The sequence below is a fragment of the Schistocerca americana genome, chromosome 3, assembly GCF_021461395.2.
Source record: "Schistocerca americana isolate TAMUIC-IGC-003095 chromosome 3, iqSchAmer2.1, whole genome shotgun sequence".
In the NCBI taxonomy this organism is placed as follows: domain Eukaryota; kingdom Metazoa; phylum Arthropoda; class Insecta; order Orthoptera; family Acrididae; genus Schistocerca; species Schistocerca americana.
Window position 1 is genome coordinate 172,549,542 of NC_060121.1, and position 22,423 is coordinate 172,571,964.

Here is a 22,423-nt window from a genome sequence, read left to right on the forward strand (position 1 = left end):
TTACCAAGTGGGTGCAATATTTGTAAGGGAGATTTCTTGGCTATCATTCAACCCCTCCTGTACATTAGTAGCTAAACATACAATAGCTTCTTGATATATAGCAATTTTATTGAGTAGTTTGTATTGCGTAAATGAGTGCTACTTTCAGATCCTGGTTTCAACTGTGCACAACCTTTACTTTAACCTCCAAAGCACCAGGAGTACCATTGTGTTCCCTAAACCACAAGTCGTTTCGGGATTTTGGAAAATGAACTTGTGGACCATGTAGTTGAGCAGGCTACCAAGAGGGAAATTTTGCATATAAGCGCACCTACCACCCACACAGACCTTGCCATAGTGGTGTGGCTTGTGTGCCTCAGTGATACAGATAGTCGTCCGGTATGTACAAACATACACTATGTGATCAAAAGTATCTGGACACCCCAAAAACATATGTTTTTCATATTTGTTGCATTGTGCTGCCACCTACTGTCAGGTACTCAATATCAATGACCTCAGTAGTCATTAGACATCATGAGAGCAGAATGGAGCGCTCTGTGGAACTCACTGACTTCGAATGAGGTCAGGTGATTGGGTGTCACTTGTGTCATACGTCTGTATGCGAGATTTCCACACTCCTAAACATCCCTAGGTCCATTGTTTCCAGTGTGATAGTGAAGTGGAAACATGAAGGGACACATACAGCACAAAAGCATACAGGCTGACCTTGTCTGTTGACTGACAGAGACTGCTCACATTTGAGGACGGTCATAATGTGTAATAGGCAGACCTATATCCAGACCATCACACAGTAATTCCAAACTGCATTAGGACCCACTGCAAGTACTATTAAAGTTAGGCGGGAGGTGAGAAAACTGGTATTTCATGGTCGAGCAGCTGCTCATAAGCCACACATCATGCCGGTAAATGCCAAATGATGCCTTGCTTGATGTAAGGAGTGTAAACATCGGATGATTGCACTGTGGAAAAATGTTATGTGGAGTGACATATTATGGTACACAATGTGGCGATCTGATGGCAGGATGTGGGTATGGCGAATGCCAGGTGAAAGTCTTCTGCCAGCATGTTTAGTGCCAACAGTAAAATTGGGAGGTGGTGGTGTTACGGAGTGGTCATGTTTTTTCATGGAGGGGGCTTGCACACCTTGTTGTTTTCCATGGCACTATCACAGCACAGGCTTACATTGACGTTTTAAGCACCTTCTTGCTTCCCACTGTTGGAGAGCAATTCTGGGATGGCAATTGCAAATTTCAATATGATCAACCACCTGTTCATAATGCACAGCCTATGGTGTAGTGGTTACATGACAATAACATCCCTATAATGGACTGGCCTGCTCAGAGTCCTGACTTGAATCCTATGGAACACATTCGGGATGTTTTGGAATACCGACTTCATGCCAGGCCTCACCGATTGACATCGATACCTCTCCTCAGTGCAGCACTCTGTAAAGAATGGGCTGCCGCTGTAACCGTATTTACTTGAATCTAAGCCGCACCTGAAAAATGAGACTTGAAATCAAGGGGAAAAAAAAAATTCCCGAATCTAAGCTGCACCTGAAATTTGAGACTCGAAATTCAAGGGGAGGGAGAAGTTTATGTCCGCACCTCCAAATTGAAACAAAGTTGGTCTCTTGTAAAATGAGACACAATTTAGGTCGAATGAATGATGACACAGCTACAGTAGTTTGGTTCGAGTCATAAGCTTAGCAGTTAAGCTTTACCAGGTAGCCATTGCTATGCTTCAGGCGCTCCGTCCGTATTTATACGGGTACGCTTCCTTTTTTATGTGCTTCGTCTCGTTTGAATTCATTACTTATTTTTCTTTGATCTGATAAGTGCCGTTCTCTTTCTTATAGGTGTTTACGTCACTCTAAGCTGAAAATGCATTATTGTACTGTGTCATCCATTGTTTGTCGCATTCTGATGATAAGTGTTCACAACCATGGCTTGCTTTAGTGCGCGCTGCCGTTGCTACAATTAAAAAAAAAAAAGAGGAATCGTCTCATCAGCGAAACAATGGCAAGAGACTGCTATTTGTTGTTACTTACACTGCTGCTTTCTTTGATAATGATCAACAAGAACAAAATAATAGACTGCGTATGATAGAAGATGTTCTGAATGAGAGTTTAGCGAAAATTTTTCTCAATTTGACAATCTTTGCAGGCACCTCTTTAGTACATTACATTCTGCACAGAAATTAGTCATCTTAGATGTAAAAATCTAGTCAATTGCTGTGCTTCATTTCTGACTGTATCACTATTCAGCATAAGAATAATACGAATATAAACGTGACATGATATGTATATTCTTCCGCGTTTGCTGTTGTCTCACTCTAGTTTCGTAGTTTATTGGACAGACAGGATTTAAATGAGATAACAGCAAAAACAAAACAATACATGGCAAAATGTTTATATTCGTATTATTCTTATGGCGAAGAGAATACTTGATTCACAATTCATTACGGTTCCTGTTACCAACCATCTCTTCTCATAGGTAGGAAAAAATTCAGAACGTAGAGTTGGCTATTTTGATTGACAAACATCCCAAACAGTCTTGCCAGTGGATTTTCGTAGTACATTGAAATGCTGCTACATTCGAAGATGAACAATGCGAAATTTGTATTTACTTCGTTGGATAATGTATGAAAATGCAGTGGTCGAAACACAGCGCGGAGAAAAAAGCTCGTCTTCCACTTTTTTTTTTTTTTACTGGCGCAGAGATTTTGGCGCCAGTATTTATCTTTGTGCCTGCAAAGCAGGACTGTGTAGCGCTACATATATTCGACGGCAGAAGTTAGTTGTGGCGGCACCTACCAACATTTTTCAGAACTTCCGCTTGCTTTGCACTTGATTCTAAGCCGCAGGCGGTTTTTTGGATTACAAAAACCGGAAAAAAAGTGCGTCTTAGATTCGAGTAAATACGGTATTTTTCTTGAGGATCTGCAGCTGTGTTTTGTGACTAAATAATGATGGTTCTTCTCAAGTAAAATATTATGGACATAAAACAGTGCCCCGTTCAGACCTCTGGGTTGGGACTGCTCAGGAGGGTACCATCATCATCATCATCATCATCAGGAAAAACAAAACTGGTATCACCAGATCAGTGTGTGGAATAATGTTGACCCCTTAATCGATAAGGTAATCAGAGAATTTAAACAGGTAAATTGGTAAGTTAACATTATATATAGTGAGAATTAGTGAAGTTCGGTGGCAGCATGAGGACGACTTCTAGTCAGCTGTCTGCAAGGCTATAATTACATAAGCAAATAGGGGTAATGCAGGAGTAGATCTAATAATAAATAAGAAAATAGGAATGCAGGTAATCTACTATGAATGAACAATAGAGTGAAATCAGTATTATAGCCTAGATAGACACAAAGCCAACACTATCACAGTGGTACAAGCTTAAATGCAAGCTAGCTTTTGCAGATGTTCAAGAGATTTAAATAATGTATATTGAGATAAAATAAATTATTTAAATAGTTAAGAAAGAAGAAAATTTATGATGGAGGACCAGAATTTGATTATAGAAAAGGGAAAATTGGAGGAGGATGTGGACTGGGGAAAAATAATCAAAGAGGAACATTCCTTGTAGAATTTTGCACAAGCATAAGTTAATCATCGCTGATACTTTGTTTCAGAATCGTAAAAGGACGTTGTGTATGTGGAAGATACCTGGGCCACTGCAAAGTTTCAGATTGATTTTATAATGGTAGGACAGGCATTTCGGAACCAGATTTTCAGGGTCAGATGTACAGACTAACCATAATTTATTTGTTATGCACTGTAAATTAAACATGAAAATATGCAAAAAAGAAAGAATTAGGAAGTTAAGGAGATAGGATCTGCATAAGTTGAAAGAAGTAGAGGTCGTTGAAAGATTTAAACATGATTGACTGTAGCAGGGGAAAGGAATACAATAGAATACAGATGTGTTATTTTAAGAGATGAAATACTGTAGGCGGCAGAAGACCAGACAGATAAAATAAGGCCTAGTAGAAATTCTTGGCTATCATTGGAGATAATGAATTTAAATGATGGCAGGATAAAAAACTGAAAGTGGAGGAACTTGTGAAAGGGAATACTGACATTAAAAATGAATGTTGGAAAGTGCGAAATGGCTGAGCAAGAATGGCTAGAGGACAAAGGGAAGTCTGTAGAAGCTTCTATAAGTAGGATAAAAATAGATACTACCTGTAGGAAAATACAAAGAGAGATTTGGAGAAAAGAGGAGCAGCTGTATGAGAGCTCAGATGGAAAACCAGTTTTGCACAAAGGAGAAAAAACTGAAAGGTGGAAGGAATATATAGAGTACTATAAAATGAAAATGAACTTTGAAATCAATATTATAGAAAGGGAGTAAGTGAGGTGGGATATATGGCACTGCAAGAAGAATTTGACAGAACAGTGAAAGGCTTAAGTGGAAACAAAGCCCCTTGAATAGACAACATTGTCAGAACTTTTGAAATCCTAGTGAGAGCTATTACTAAGTGACTATCCTGGAACCCAGAACCTGGTACCAGTTGCAGCATGCCTATCTAATGGCTTGGAGTGGCAACAAAAATTTGATTCTCAATGTTTCACGTAATTCTTGACAGAATTTAAGAATTTAAAATTCTATCCTAATCTACTCGTAAGGTATAATCTTACATTAAAAGTTTGATACAATAAGGCAAGAATTTGCAGTGGTAAACTGTGTTTTTTGTCTTGAGACAGTGTAACTGACATGTACAGATCTTCATTCAGTATTTGAGAGTAAGAGCACTGACCAACTTCCAACAAACTTCACACATAATTTCAAATATATGTGAAATGGTTTCTTACTGACACACCCCCACAAAATGATGAATCGAAGAAAGCTTATCACTTGTTACCTTTTCACTTTTTGTACAATATGACTTCAGTATGAGGCATGACGTTTCAATTTATTACATCTTTACTACTGACTCTATTCACAAAAGTTTGCAGACAGTATCCACATACACCACTAAATGTACCTGCAAAATTATGTTATTGTGCAAGAGACAGTTCAGGAAACATGATGCCATAGACATTGAGATGCATGTTAAAATCTCCTTTTGCTTAAAATGGAGCACAAATCATCCAGGCTATATTTATCCAGAATTTCATAGTGAGAGCACTTCACAACTTTCAACAAACTTTAAACACAATTTCAAATCTGTTGTAAACTTTTTCTCACTTACATGCTTAACATCAAACATTTAAAAACATTAACTCATTTGTAAAGTGACCAGATGTTTGAAGCTGTTTTATATGTGAGAATTTGATTCTTTAAAGAATCAGCCGTTTGCTGATGGCAAAACTATCTCAACTGGTGTTGTTTGTGATGTCCTTAGGTTAGTTAGGTTTAACTAGTTCTAAGTTCTAGGGAACTAATGACCTCAGCAGTTGCGTCCCATAGTGCTCAGAGCCATTTGAACCAAAATACTCTCAGGCTTCAAGAAGAATGTAATGATTCAAATTCTTAGACAAGCAGATGCTGACAGATTTGAATATTAGTGAACTCTAAGTTTAACAAGTAATAGTTGCAGAATACTGACATCAATTATTTGCAAAAGAAAGGAAAAGCTGGTAGAAGCCAACCTTGGGGAAGATAATTTTGGATTACAGAGAAATTTAGGAGCATGTGAGGCAATACGAACCCTATGAAATGTCTAAAGCTGTGTCCTGCGTAAGCATCAGAAGTGATCAACAGTGAGCGACATCTGGATACGCAACACTCCAACAACAAGGAGCAGCATCAGGTGAAAAACTCAGATGTCCTGCATGTGAGTGACAATCTCCCTCTACAAGGTGGCTACTTAGAGCCAACCAGTTGTTTCTATAAAATGGTGTCCGAAACTGTAGAATACTGTAGCTCAAGAGTAAAGCCACAAAATTAACTTTATTTAGGAAAATAAAGTGAAAAGGAATGCTGTGCATGAAACTTAAAAGGGAGGAATCTTCATGCAGAATTTTATAATTTATATCATCAACTGCAAAGATCACCAAACAGATTCTTTGAATACACATGAATGAGCAGAGGAGTATTTGACTATCTCATCAATAAATTAAAGATTAATGTTTTTTCATGATCAATAACTTTTAATAGCCGATAAATGCGGAAGAATGGCTGTGGACCGTACATGCAAAAGAATGAGTATGGCACCCGAGAGGTAGCTGTGTTGTAATGGTAGCATCCTTTGTTTGCAATTGCAGCTGACAGAAGGACTGAGTTCGGTCTTGGCTACTTCTTATATTTTAACTGACTCAGCTACAATTATACGTATACTGTTTACACTGTATTAAAAGTATATTTTTAAGGTCTTGCCGAAGTACTTGATCTTTACACACTTATCCCAGTATATCACAAGCATTAAATTCCTAATAAAATACGAAGAACAACCATGAAATTGTTGTGAACTTAATTGAAGACATGAAGGTTAACCCTTAAAGTGTTCCATTTTTTAGTGGATATGGGAACTATCAAAATTGACATTGGTCTCACCCTAAGTATCACTTAGGGGTGAGACCAGTGTCAATTTTGATAGTTTCCGTACCCAGCAACAGATGACAACACTTATATCTAAGGTTTTACATTTGAAATTTGCACTGTTTTTCCACGCATGTCTTCAGTTCATCAGCAGTCAGTGTTAGGCCAAGTGTTTCAGTTAATCTGAATAGTCTGTATAAGTAAAGCATAAAAAATCTTTTGAAAAGAAAGTCAAACATTTTGTGAAATGATTTGTCTAAAAGTATGAAACAAAAAATGTAGAGAAACATTTGATGCACCTCATTTTCTGTTCATGATTTCGAGCATCATTCAAAGGCACTGATGTATTTATTTCTTTTACACAAGTAATTTCACAAGTTTTATTCAGAAAGAACGATCTTACTGATACCTCATTTGCCTTCCTACCTTCTTCTGTTCTTGAAAATCGTAACTTCGGTACTTGATTAGACTGAAGCCTTTTTGACACTTCGTTTACATAGCTTACAGTTACTTCTTGTGAAATATTTCAAATTTTCCTTAACTCAGTAATTAAATTTTCCATAATTACCCTGATTACTTTCAAGCAATTAAATATTTTCATCCAAAACTAGACCTCGTGCTGGTCACTTTGATACCCCATTTGCCTCTCTCTCTCTCTCTCTCTCTCTCTCTCTCTCTCTCTCTCTCTCTCTCTCTCTTTGTTTGGCTCTGAAAATTGAGACAAAATCTCATTGTGTAATTTATAGTGAGTCTTGTTTTCACTCTGCCCACACGACAAAAACGTGTCGAGTGTTAATCGTGGAATAAAATAGTCCTTTCTGTTTGCTTTTATTTCCAAAAAATGTCATTTTGATATCTTGAACCATTTGAGATAAACTGTTTTTACGACCACTTCATTCCCAATGCACAAGAAAGGGTTCGGACGTGCCGCGAGTAACTCTTCGACGGATATAACAAACAGTATTTCAAGAATGAAAAGAGAGATCATTCCTTTCACAACTTTAAAAACAATTTAGGTATATTGGTTACATTTCAAACACAATAGTGTATGGCCTAAAATGAACTATACAGAAAATCTATGCAATGTGATTTTACGTCTGCAGACTCTTAAAAATTTTGTACAGCCATGCAGTACAGTAGCTATTACAAATAACAAAAATGAATTCAGACCTTTATCGAGCAAAGATATTGAGCTTTAAGATGCAGAAGAATCAATTTTTTTCACTGAATAGATTTCTTAGAACCAGATGAGTATTCCTTAGCTGCCAGTGCATCTGCTCCACTGCTTTGCTGAGAAGACTCGTAGTGGTCACTCTCCCTGTCACACATGCTCCAGCGTCAGGATTCAAACACATTTGAATTCAAATGTCGTTAGTTGTAGCAGAGGACAGGCAGTGCTGTGGATGTCACCCATATAGGACACTTCCGTAACCATACCTGCGGTGGTATTTTGTTGTCTGAAGCTGTCGGCGTGCTGTCGGTCCTGTCACTTACGTAGGTCGCGGCCTTAGGAGATAGGTCGACTACATAAATAAATAAATCAGTAAAGGAAAACCTACATTTTTAGCATTTGTGGACTTGGAGAAAACTTTTGACAGTATGGACTAGTTACACTCTCTGCAGCTCTGAAGGAAGCAGGAATAAAATAGAGGGAGCAGAAAGTTATTTACAACTTTTATAAAAACCAGATGGCAGTTACAGGAGTCAAAGGGCATGATAGGGAAGCAGTGGTTGAGAAGGGAGTGAGGCAGGGTTGTAGCCTGTTAGTGACATTATTCAATCTGTACATTCAGCAAAGATTAAAGGAAACCAAAGAAAAATTCAGATAAGGAATCAAATTTCAGGGAGAAGAAATAAAAACTTTAGATTTGGCATTTACATAGCAATTCTGTCTGAGATGCAAAGGGCTTGGAAGAACAGCTTAACAGAATGCACAGTGTTTTGAAAGGAAGATATAAGATGCACATCAACAAAAGGATATAAGATGTACATCGATAAAAGTAAAACAAGGATAGTGAAATGTAGTCAAATTAAAACCTGAAGAGAATTTTTGAACATAAAAAATAAATTTAGATATTAGGAAGTCTTTCCTGAAGGCATTTGTCAGGAGTGTAGCCTTGTATGGGAGTGAAATGTGAATGAGGTTTTCAGACAATAACAGAATAGAAGCTTTTCAAATGTCATTCTGCAGAAGAATACTTCTGATTAAATTGGTGGACTGCTTAACTAAAGAGGAGGTATTGAATAGAATTGGGGAGACAAGAAATGTGTGCCATAACTTGACTAAAAGAAGAGATCTGTTGATTTGTCAGTTTTAGTATTGGGGGGAAATGGAGGGGGGGGGGGGGGGAGTTAAAAATTGCAGAGGGAGACAAAGAGGCAGGTACAGCTGGTCCAAATGAATGTGGGATGCAGTTTTTTGAGATGAAGAGGCTTGCATAGGATAGTTTGGAGAGCTGCATCAAACCAGTCTTTCGAATGAAGACCACAACAGCAATGTGAAAGAGAGAGAAATGGAAATGAAAGAAACAAGAAATTGGATAAACAGTGCAGATAGCAACACTTATAGCCACTTGTGGTGGCTGTACACAATTTCTCGTATTACTGTGTGATGGCATGTTGTGTAATTGACATTTTAGTTATTGAGTGTATACATCATGACAAAGCTGTTAGTGGATTAATCACATCGTAAGATAGCTATAAATTGCCAAAACTAGTAACGTGAACATTGTGGTTATTAGGCAATCTAGATTTAATAAATTATTATATATACAAGACGGTATTCTAGATTTTGTAACCGTTAGGTCCTACGTTGGAGAGGAGCGTAAGTTGTGGAAGGTTAAAATGGAAGTACATGTCACTCAGACCCCAGTATGGGGAGGAGGGGAGGGGGGGGGGGTGGAGACTAACTTGTAATGAGGATGAAGTTAGACAAATATGAAGGAGGTGGTGGCACTGCATCTTTGTCCAGCCTTGCCCTCTCATCCTGTGGTCTGAATACCCTGGCCTTCCGCTCAATCCTTTGCAACCTGCCCCCCCCCCCTCCTCCCCCAAAGAAGGAACTAATAATCCTGAAACCTAGGATTTTTTTGTGATGTTTTAATAATTTTTGATGATCTCTTCCTCTTATTCTCGTGGCAGTTTTAAACTTAGATTTGTTACCAACTTCTGAACAGCAGCTGAAATGTGCACATTTTTAGGCTTGTCTTTATATGAAATAATTTTTTTGTTTGTTATCTCTAATTCTGTAATATTTATTTTAAGCATACACAGTCTAAACTTGGTAATGTATTTCTTTCTGAAACAATTCTTATTTTCTCTTTGTACGTAACAGGTGGGTCATGAAGATGCAATCTTGCGACAGTGGATGGATGTCTGCCATACAGAAGGAGGAATTATGGTGGCACAGCAGCATCTCCATAAACGGCCACTTTTAGTAGCTCAAATGTTAGAAGAATGGCTGAACCATTATCGAAGATTAGTGTAAGTAGCATGGATCATTGTAACTGTAATACTTCCATGTTATAGGACAAGTCTAGGTGTAACTTCAGTGAGTTGAACAAGCTGCACCCTGCCCTCCCCCCTCCTCCCTCTGCACAGGCGGACACACACGGAAATGTAATAAAGGTAAGGTCATAATGTATTTACAAGTGATTTGTCATGTGTCTTTGACTTCACAACAGATGCATTTAAAAATGGGGATACACGAGAATGGTTTGGTAAGTCTGGTAAAAAGCAAGAAAAGATTTTTGTTTCTAAACAACTCACCTTACTCCATGACATACAAGGTGTGACAGTAAAGCAGTGAGACTGATTTACTTTGCAACATGTGACAACCCTGCAGGCTTGCGTAGGCACAATATCTTTGACCTTGGTCTATAAGCTGCTTCTAGTCAAAGTGGCACATCGATGAACTGCTCAGTCGTGAGTTTTGATGTAATGAGTTAACACATGTTTGTGTGTCTCATCACGGAAATAGAACTGCATAATATTGCGCAACAGTATGCCATTTCATTTTGCATTAAATTGGGTGAAAAAGCAACGACAACTTACGATAAGCTTAAGAAGGCTTTTGGAGAGAAGATTATGTCAAGAGCTCAAGTTTTTCGTTGGCATAAAATGTTTAGTGAAGGCAGAACGAATGTTGAAGAAGAAGACCGCAGTGGACAACATCAACCTCACGGATGGTTGTCAACTTGACCAGGGTGCGTGATCTCGTACAATCTGATCGAAGATTATCTGTGAAAATGATTGCAGAAGAACTGAACATCAATCGAGAAACAGTTTGTCTAATAATAACTGAAGATCTTGGTATGAGAAAGATTTGTGCAAAAATGGACCCCAAAAATCTCATGGCACAACAGGGAGAAACACGCGAAAATGTGGCAGCTGATCTGTTAGAGTAATCGGAAATCAATCCAGAATTGTTGAGCCATGTTATCACTGGTGATGAAAGTTGGTTTTTCAGTACAATCCAGAGACAAAACGTCAAAGTTAACAATGGAGCTCAGAGGTATCACCCAGACCAAAAAAAGCTCGCATGTCAAAGTCAAAAGTGAAATGCATGCTTGTGTGCTGCTTTGATTCCAAGGGAATTATTCATAAAGAGTGGGTGCCTCCTGGACAAACAGTTAACCAATATTACTACAAAGAAATTTTAGAAAGACTTCGTAAAAGAGTTCTTCGTGTCTGTGGCAACATTGCTGATAATTGGATTTTGCATCACGATAAGGCGCCATCCCATACTGCTCTGCCAGTACAGAAATTTTTTGAACCTCATATCAAATTTCATTACTACCACAGCCACCTTATTCACCAGATATTGCTCCATGCGACTTTTTTCTATTTCCAAGAGTCAAAATGGTGATCAATGGACACCATTTTCTAAAAACACAAGATGTGCAAAAAGCTGTGACGAGGGTCTTGGAGGATATTACAGAAGATGAGTTCCAGAAGTGCTGGAAAAAGTGTGTGCAATCAGAAGGGAACCACTTTAAAGGAGACAACACTAAACTTGACTAAAACAGTAAGCAACATTTTTTTTTTCATATCAGTCTCATTACTTTATTGTCGCACCTCGTAGTCCCCTTTGAGGGATAAACATTTGGCCCAATGATCCTCCATCTTTTTCATCCCATCGAAAAAATAGGTTCTGTCAGGCTCCGCAAAATAGTCATTGCCTGCAACTATCACTTCCTCATTTGATGAAAATTTCTTCCCAGCAAGCCAACTTTACAAGTTAGGGCACAGCAAGGAGTAACTTGGAGCATAGTTTGTTGAATAGGGTGGACGACAAACCAATTCAAAGGCCAATTCACGCACTTATGTATAATGCTGGAGGAGGAGCACTTTCCTACACCTTGGTCTATTTGCAGCCAATGCAAGTTTCAAATGATCCAACAGTGAAGCATAATAGGGTCCCAGTTATGGTCCTGCCATTTTCCAAGTAATCTATGATGATTATTCCATCGGAACCCCAAAAAAGTGGCAGTCACCTTACCAGCTGACAAAATGGTCTTTGCCTTCTTTGGTGTGGTTTCGTTAGCATTCATCCATTGTTTTGACTGCCATTTTGACTCTGGTCGTAATGATGGATCCAGGTTTCATCAGGTCGCTGATCGGTGCTAAAAGTTTGTCTGATTGTGATTAAACAACGCTATACATTGCGCTGAAATGCTGTGCTGGATCCACTTTTGGTCAACTGTGAGCAGTAGCAGCACCCACTTCGCACACAGATTTTTCATAACTGATTGTCCTTGCAGGATATTATGAACTCACTCTGTTAAGATGCCTGCAGTTTCAGCAATCTCATGAATTTTTATTTGGCAGTTGTGCAGTTTCATATAATGGATACTCAAGATGGTTTCCTTTGTGGTGACATCAGTTAGACAATCAAAGCAGGTTTCATCTTTGGTATTGTCTGACCATATTTAAATTCATTACTCGAGGAGAAAATTGTCTACAGTAATGGTGCAGAATCAGCATGAACTTCATCCAGTTCTGTTTTGATTTATGCACCAATCCAAGCTTTTAAATGAAGATGTATAACAACAGCACAAAACTCAGTTTTCTCCATTGTCAGTTGCAGTACACACACTGACCAATTCAGACAGCTGCCAACAATGAAATGTGTGCTGTACATTGTTTAAATTCTTTGTATGATCCTTGGAATAATCAGAATTACCAAGCAACAAAAATGTTCCATTCTTTCATGGAAATTACCAGACTTACAAAACACCACTTATACAGGGTGACACAAAAGAACGTTACATTTTTGAAAATTCATACAAATGAAACAGTACAGTTTACTCAATTTGAACTGTGCCCTGTCAAAATTTTGTCTCTGGAAGTTGTTTTCTTTTTTTTTAAAACAAGTTTACAGTTTCGTGATATGTGCTCCATGAATCACTCTGTAAACTTAGAGATGATGATCATACTCTTCACAAAGCTTTTACAACATCTTGATGGTGATGTACCCTACCTCAACTGCAATTCACAACCGTAGCTGTGATGAGGGCGGAACAAACAATTTATCTTTCATATACACCAGTAAAAAATAACAAGGTGGCCAGCATACCCGCATGGCCAAATCATCCAGGCAGATGTATGTTTTGGTCTTCGTGGACAGCCAAGTGGAAATGAGGAGGTGCACCATCTTGTTGCAAGATGCAGTAGTTACGTCATCTTGAAATTGAAACAGGAGCTACAAAGAAAACATTTCACAATAGCAAATGCCTGTGACAGTTTTATCCTTAAAAAGAAGGGGCCATAAATGTTCTGCCTCGACACTGTGCAGAACACTTTGAACTTTGGCAAATCTTCTTCATGTTCAGAGGAGAAATGGGTGTTTTCTGTCCCCTCAAAACAACATTGTGCCTATTGCCTTTACCATTAGTGTGAAATGTTGGTTTGTCATTAAAAAATAACTTCTTTGATGTGACTTCCTCATTGTACATCAAACAATGGAAAATCCAGGATGGAATGTAACAATACCAGAGAAGGAAAGTTGCTACTCACCATATAGCGGAGATGCTGAGTTGCGATAGGCACAATAGGGTTACCTGTGAAACCAGTCATGTGATTTACAAGCTAAGCTGCAACCACTGTGCTGCATTCTATGAAGGCAGGACAACCAACATGCTGTCTGTCTGCATGAATGACCACCGAGAAACTGTGGCCAAAAAACAAGTGGACAACGCTGTTACTGAACACGCTGCCAAACATGATATCCCTCATCTCAATGATTGCTTCATATCCTGTGCCATATGGATTCTTCCAACCAACACTAGCTTTTCTGAATTGTGCAGGTGGGAACTTTCCCTGCAATACATCGTACGTTCCTGTAACCCTCCTGGCCTCAACCTTTGTTAGTCACTGTCCTCGCCCATCCAGCCCCCTCCCTGTCCCCATTCCAGCACTACACAGCCATCATTTCACCGCCACACACAGTCTTTTAATTTATTTTTATTTCTCTCCTTTCCGCTACATCCTCCCTCCCCCCTCTGCAACTTCTTTCATGCACTCCGTCTAAACTGCAACACTTCACTGTCCCCCACTCCCACCATACTATCCCTCCCCCTCCCTGCCCCAGCCACCTCCTTACCCCCGCCCAGTCTCCACTCCCATCATGAACTGGTGCTGCTGCTCACAGTGTGGTTTCAGTTCTCTGAGACAGACGTGTGTGTGTGTGTGTGTGTGTGTGTGTGTGTGTGTGTGTGTGTGTCCTTGTGCATGCGTGCATGCGTGCATGTATGTATGATTCCCATTTTCAAGTGTGTGTTTCTATGTACTGTGCCACTTTTTCGTAATGTTTTTGAAGTGTGATGTTCGTCTTTATTTTGTTGACTTTACTGCAGTATATAAAAAACATGACATTTTAGTTGTTTATCAGTTTTTATTTGTAGTTAGTGGCAAAATTTGGAAGAACTTGTATTTACAGTTTCCTTATGGTACATTTGTGCAGAGTCTCACGCATGTTAAACCTCACTCATCACTGAGCACTGAAAGTTGTGAGTGATGTTTGACATGTGTGAGAGACTGCACAAAAGGACCATAAGGAAACTTTAAGTACAAGTTCTTCCAAATTTCATTACCAACTGCATATAAAAACCGACAACTAACTAAAAATATCACATTTTTTTATATATTGCAGTAAACAACAAAACAAAGCAGAATCTCGCACATAGAAAACATTACGAAAAAATAGCATAGTACAAAAAAATACACAGTTGAAAATGGGAATCATTTCCAGAAATGTGCCATGTAAAACATAAATGAAAGAAATCATGACTAGACCAGAATGTTGTAATAATATAGCAAATTTTACAGTTGCACTTAAACAGTACTAGTTGTCCACAAGTCAGATGAATTTAAAATACATTCAACAATTGTTCACATTTTTTAGGTAAAAGGTGAAGCTCTTTCCATGATTATTCTAATATGAACATTATTATATGGGCTTAGATTTAAAACTAGCACCAGGTGTCTGTTAGTGTATGGTTAGGGTGCACTGGATAGGTTAATTATTTATTCAGTGATGTATGTTACTGAAATATGTGTTGAAAGAAAGTGGAATAGTCATGAAATTTAGTGTCAATTGTCATGTGTTTTATGTGATCGGTTTGTAGAATAACCCTGTTTGAATGAGGTATCTGGTTTCCTGAAGATCAAGTATGTGTAGCTTATGACCCACAAAAAAAAAAAAAAAAAAAAAAAAAAAAATAAATCAGCATTTTCAAAGCCCCTAACAATTGTAAAATTCAGGGCGTGTACACTCTGAGACAACCAGGAAATCTGGAATTTTTTTCATCTGGGAATAATCTGGGAATTTTTTAGAATTGAAGAATTTTTCATTGTTTCAGTTTCCAGTTAAATTTTTGTAATTTTGACCGGTAAGAACTGATACTTTGCAGTAGTCTGCTACTGCAGAATAATGTATTGCAGTATTAAAACAAACACAAGGTAATAACACCAAAATAAAACTTTAGTTGCAAAGAAAATGTTCCATTTATAGCTACAAAACACGATGCACACACAAGGGCCTGCAGATAGCGAAATGTGTCAAAGGCTTTAGGACAGAGACCATGCAATACTTCGTAACAACAAACTGCTTTCACTGAGAGTGACATCACAACTATTTACATTTCCAACAAGTCACAAGAAAATATTGTGAGAAGTGTTACTTGCAACGTAAATTTCCTTTTACATTAGATGAATTATGTTACATGTGAGAATGTGTGATGAATTTCTTAACTCACAGAGTGTTTGTCATTCAAAACTTAACACTTTTAGGACCAGTCACTTAGAAAAATTTTGGGCCAAAACTAATAACCATTTATACCATTATTTAAAATTTTAGTGGCATATTTGTGTTCGATATATCTTAAAGGGTAACACACACTAAAAAAAGACCAATATTATATGTGAAAGCATAGCTTTTCTTGTAGCTATGCTGTATGGATGTTAATTGAAGCCATTAACTTTTCCTGTTCATGTGTTCACACTACTTAATAATGATGTATTCATACTTTTGTAATACAAAAATATGCAGTGTACATATTTCCAAGCCATGTTTTTCAATGGGTTTCATCTCCGAAAGTGCCAGGAAGTTCTGCACTAATGTACAAAATCTTTACCATTCAAAGGATTGATAAGTTTTACAACTCTGAGGGGAAACTATATTGTCACCTAACACAGAAAAAATTTACTTTCATGCTGGGTGTATAGTATATTTACACTCGAGAAAGAGTATTTTCACCTGTGAAAGAGTATATTTATTTGGGCCCAATCTGGGATTTTCTTTTCCTTGTCCACATATACAGTGTGAAAATTTCTATATTAGTGTTTTATAAACATGTGTTTTGTGGATACTATCATCAAGAAACATTGAGAGTTTTAAGAGGATTGTCATATGGTCAAGGTAGTTATAAGTTTATGTACCTTATTAACACATATACAGTAACAACAGAAAATACCTTGCATATCAGTTAGAAGTGAAAGTAAAATAATTAGAAAATAGCATTGGTTAAAAGTTTTTCTTGGTAAGCTATATAAAAGTGTTCTCTCCTTTGGCCCATGTTATAACCTTCCTGCTCGATATGTAACCCTACTCTCATTTGACCTATATGGTTTTCACATTTCATGAAAGATTTACATAATTGCTGCATGTAAAAGGATTTATGGTACAGGCCTGTAGGTACAAAGCATCCATTGACACTTGCAGGTACAGACAATTAGAGGACAGAGAATGTCTGCTGTAATAATGTAAGACATTTGCACAATCATACCTGCTTTACGTGAAGTGTATGGTTCATTAAGATCTTAATACTTGAACATTAAAATGGAAGTTCTAGGCTCAACTGCCGATACTTTTAAAACCATCTTGTACATGAGCCAATGAGTTGTGCATTCACTCGGGAGGGAAACAAGTCCAGATGTGATTGACAGCTTCAAGATCACAGTAGCCATGCTGTCTAAAACTACATCCACATCCACAGCGTACAAACCACTGTGATGTGCATTGCAGAGGGTACTTAGCTTTGTGCCATATATTACAGTTTCTTCCTGTTCTGTTCACATACAGAGCACAGGAAAAATTATTGCTTAAATGCTTTTGAGTGTGCAGTAATCAAACTAATTTTGCCTTCAGAATGAGATTTTCACTCTGCAGCGGAGTGTGCGCTGATATGAAACTTCCTGGCAGATTAAAACTGTGTGCTCGACCGAGACTTGAACTCGGGACCTTTGCCTTTCGCGGGCAAGTGCTCTACCATATGAGCTACTGAAGCACGACTCACGCCCGGTCCTCACAGCTTTACTTCTGCCAGTATCTCGTCTCCTACCTTCCAAACTTTACAGAAGCTCTCCTGCCACTCATGTGATGCATCCTTGAAAATTGCTGTGTAGGAACCGTACCAAATTGGGATGGTAGGGGATATTTAACATGTACAAAGAAGGGCAGCATTAATGGCCAATCAGGATGGCTGGCAGTGGTTGCTGATGAAAACACCATCAGGTTGATACCACAACCTGGTGTTGATCAAAGTGCACAGCACAGCACAGCACAGCACAGCAAACAGCAGTACTGCTGGTTAAATGTGCCAGCAAGACTTAATGGGATTTTTTTATCAATGCTGGGCGATGCAGCGATGTGAGAGTAGCAAGGCTGCAGCGTAAACTTACCTTATGGCTAATTGCCAGATAGTTGCTTTGAAAAGGAGATGGCCGATTTCTTTCCTCATTTTTGTCCTGTACAAACTGTGCTTATTCTCTAACTTTCTGCCAACATGAGGTTTGACTCTAATATTGTTTCGCATTCGGGAGGACGACGGTTCAATCCCGCGTCTGGCCATCCTGATTTAGGTTTTCTGTGATTTCCCTATATCACTCCAGGCAAATGCCGGGATGGTTCCTCTGAAAGGGCACTGCCGCCTTCCTTCCCCATCGATCCCTAATCCGATGAGACCGATGACCTCACTGTCTGGTCTCCTTCCCCAAACAACCCAACCCCAACTCTAATATTGTTTTGTTCCTTCTTGTATCAGTGCTCCAGTTTTCAACATTTTAGTGATGATTGTTCTTTGCTAAGGAGAAGATACAAGTAGTTATGTTTTTGAGCACCTTAATCTCTTAAACTACTCGTCCAACACCACCACCACCACCACAGGAAAAAAAGGAAGGAGCAAATAAGATCGTAAATATCATAAATGGAAAGGAGAGTAGGCTGAGAATCCTCAAAATATGAAGAAGAAAAAATTTTTTAAAAAATTAACAAAAATGTGAAGTGGGGAAAATGTCAAAAATTTGAGGATGACAGGGGTGGAGAGGAACAGTGGAAATGATGTAAATGGAAGATTCCTGTTGAGTGAAGTTATGTGAAAGAAGCTGAGAAAAGCTAATCTGAGCATTAAATGTAGTAAATAAATGTTCGGTAAGAGAGAGAGAGATGTGTTTCACGGTATCAAAGATGTAGTGCTCCTAGCTCTTAATGTATGCTCATTAGAGGCCATGTTTACTGGACATTTTTTCTTGTTTTTCCCAATATGTGGAAAGCAAAGACCTTGCAGTAGAAGAGATCTACTGTCAAAGTTAACAGAACAATTCTCAGTTAGAACTTTAGCCTTGGACATTTCCGAACCAGGGTTGCTTACCTCAGATTGATATATTTAGCCTTTCTCTCTGAAAGTTTGTATCATCATGGAATCACCCTGTGTATCCAAATATTAGTTATACATTGGAAGCTGTGGCCTATTGTAACCATTTATCACTACCTCAGTACCACTTTTTAAATGAGGTAAAAATTGTTAGAATTTAGGTTTTTCAATATAACAGTTTTGTCACAAGATAGGTGAAATTGTTTGACACTGATCTGGGTCAGTAATAAAACCAAAATGAGTAGTGTTGGCATGATTTCATAGATAGCCTTACTGTCCAACAAGATTTATTCTGTAGAGATAAAATATCTCTGTATATTTAATTAGCTGGGTCTACAAGAACAACTGTTTCCACACAACTTACTTGTACTAGAGCCTCTTACCCCAGAAGCTTCCTAATCATCCATACACATACAGTGGGCACTCAGTTCATTCTCAGGATGAACTGGGGTACTTGTTGGCCACTTCTTGTAGCAGGCTGGACTATGTTTGGCTGTTCTGTAGATTTCTAGTTACAAAAACTTTCAGAGCCAGTAAACAATAGATTGTTTTTGCAGACTCTATTTTGAGGAAGAGCTCATGATGTGGCATTGAATTGACAATAACATTGAAGACATAATGCAAATATTATGCAATATCATTCTATCAGTCTTTTGCAATCGGTATTCATGATAGTATTTTTCATTTTTAACTGATATGGCCAATAAATGCTACAAGGGGTTCAACTGTGTGTGTTTAGGCCATTGTTGGGAATTATCTAGAATGCTCAACAAACAGGCTTAACTTTGATATGGATATATTAAAAGCTGCACTAAATAGAATACAATGGAATATGATAAATGCTTCCATACGCAGTCCAACCAGCTTCTCCCAGATGTTATATTACTTACTAATCTCACTATTGCTTGATTGTTCCACATCATACTTATTAGTCTGAAATAGTAGCAATTACAGAAAAAATTTTGATACTGTGGTGAGCCATTGAATATGGATGCCATTGTCTTCACTTAAGTGTTTCCCATAGATGAGAGACAACGGAAGAAGGAATGTTGAAAATTTACGTGCTTTTAGAAACGTAACTTCTGGCATCCGTTATGACCTGTTAAAGTTTGTAAACTCATATAATATCTGTAAGAATGTTTTAGTGTGCCTTTACTCAATATTTACATCTACATTAGTGTTCTGCATGCCACTTAACAGTAATTGGAGGCTACACAGTGTACCAGTATTATTTTCTCCCTCTTTGTGCCCAATTCACAGACACCATAAAAAGAACAGTTATCTGTAACTGTACATGTAATATTTCCTCCTTTTTTTTTTACTTTCTCCTTATCGAGCTACTTTCTTTGCTTTTGTAGTTTCCTTATGTGTTTGAGATTTTAGGTTGTAATGTAGCTTTTAATTGTTGAGTTATATATTGTGGGTATCAATTAAGCAAGTTACAAATTGTGTTTCAGACAGGTAGCAAATGCACCATTCGTTCGTCCAACTCCAATACAGGATTATTCAAGTGACGGTGGTGAAACTGATGATGAGTAGGTAGATGTGAAGATCTGCTTTGTAAATGAGTACGTAATGGATCCAAGTAAGTGCACAGAAGATAGAACTAGCGGAAAGTGCTAGTGAATGAAAATGGGACACTGCAAAAGCCATTCGAAGATTTTGTTAACAGTGTGCGATTAAATTTTTAAAATATTTATTAGAGGACTTTTAGTGACTGTATTTGCAGCTGAGTTTGAAGGTGAAGCGTTTTCTCTCTATCTGTTCAAAACTTAAATAAAAGATACAGTGTTGATCCAATTCCAGTAATAATACTTATAAACTGTGACTTACTATGGAACACTTGCTAATATATTTTTCTTCCAAAGAATTATTGTGCTGTAGAGTTATACTTGAAAGTCTATTATTTGTTACTTCACAAACAGTAATTTTTGCCTCCAAAAATGTTATGATGTTGACACAAGAGTCAATCTTCTGTAATAATTGTACACTAAAAACACTCGATTGTCATCCATTTTCACAAGATAACCTAATTTTTTTATCTCCCCTTTTTTATATTCTCTGCAGGTCATCAAGCACAGTTACTTATAAATGCGTAGATTAATTAACTTTGCATGTACAAAGCTGTGAGATATTTGTTTTGTCAGAGCTGGCAGTAGTCAGACTTAAGATATTTTTCTTTGTTTTGTTGTAATTAAACTGTTGATTGTTTTTTCTTTTGTTTGTGATTATTCCCACCTGTTCTCCTCCAATGGTATTTTGTTACACTTCCAGTTATTCAGTAACATGTCAAGTTACTTACATGTTTCTTTTCTTTTCTTTTCTTTTTTTTTTTTCCTTCTGTGTAATTTTCAGGGTCTTGTCAATACAGATATTTGTATTCATCACAACTGAAACATGTAGAGCTATCAGAATATCCAGTGCATTCCCAGATAATTGGATTTTCATGATGCAACTAAGATTTTTCGTATTAAGTTATACATTTGTTGAAATATTCAGTTTAAATAATCATATGTTTTACAGTCTTATAAACTGAAGTAGTGTTTATGTTTTATTTCTCATATATAATCTGATGTGACATGTTGCTTTACTGACACTTGCCAAAAGCAAGTGCAGAGACCAAGTTGTAAAAATGCAAGCTTACTTTTAAATTAATGGTGGCACTTGAAGGTAATAATGGATGCTCATTGTTAACACTTTCAAAAGTGAGAACTGTGTAGAAATATTTTAAGTTCAATAATCTGTACATAGTTACATATTGATTGAAAATGTGGCCTGGCAATCTTGAAGAGCCAGGGAGTGTGAAGAGATTTAATTTGTGACATGAATGTTGTCATTCTAATCTAGGAACAATATTAAAGTAGTCTTCCAATATCATTAGCATTTTATGTATGGCAAGCACATGGAGATGATGAAGATTAATGCAACATTAAATGCCAGTGAAATATGGATTATTAATTAAATTTCTGTCAATGATTAGCTGCAGCTATTTGCCTTCTCCAAGAATGATACACACAAACTTGAATAAAATATATTGGTTAAAAGAGCAGTCAGGTAATAGGCAGGAAATGTGAAAAACTATGATGTTGCCATTTATTTCTTGGAAGATAGTAATGAAAGTTATTTATTGTTTACTCCTGAATTTCACACAAGCTGACCTTGAACTTGCATTCCTAACTTTTGCCCTCTGCCTCCCTCGCCCCGTTTGCCCTCTGCCCCTCCGCACTTTGCCCTCCTCCCTTTCCCCTTCCCGCCATCTCCCTCTCCCCTTTTGCAGTCAACCCTTCTGCACTTCCCCCTCTCACCATCTCCCCTGCCCCCCTCCCACCCCTGCTCTGTTTGTCACCTCCCCACCTCTCTCTCTCTCACTGACCTATCCTCTCCCTTCCTTCTCATTTTCTAATCTCCCTTCTTATTGTCTATTCATCTGTCTGTCCTTCACTTGCTCTGTCCCTCCTTCCTCGCCCTGAGTATGGTGTGTGTGTGTGTGTGTGTGTGTGTGTGTGTGTGTGTGTGTGTGTGTGTGTGTGTGGGGAGGGGGGGGGGAGAGGAACATGTTCTTTCATTTCTTGTTGTGTTTGGAATATGTATCCTGGAAACCAGTTTTTCTGTCCTGTCCCTATACATTGTGTTTCTTATTAAACAATAAACTGCAGGAGCCACATACGAGTGTGTACTATCAATCAAAACATGATGCGACTTTTTAATTTCTCAGTAACTCTCTAAACAGGGTAATGTGAACATTTTTTCATGCTTAAGTACAAGTTCATTATGTTT

General features: G+C 37.9%; 1 protein-coding gene across 2 annotated transcripts in view; it reads left to right on the forward strand.

The window, feature by feature from the left end:
• LOC124605261 (ubiquitin thioesterase trabid) overlaps nucleotides 1–20,858 on the forward strand; it is a 113,778-nt gene extending 92,920 nt beyond the window's left edge. Inside the window, exons 8-9 of one of the 2 annotated variants that reach the window (XM_047136824.1) lie at nucleotides 9,829–9,977; nucleotides 20,108–20,858. In XM_047136824.1, the coding sequence (XP_046992780.1) occupies nucleotides 9,829–9,977; nucleotides 20,108–20,111 (153 nt within the window). In that variant the 3' untranslated portion in view covers nucleotides 20,112–20,858. Of the gene's footprint in view, nucleotides 1–9,828; nucleotides 9,978–20,103 lie in introns of both variants that reach the window. The other variant, XM_047136823.1, reaches the window with a different exon arrangement.
• The last annotated feature ends 1,565 nt before the right edge of the window (nucleotides 20,859–22,423 follow it).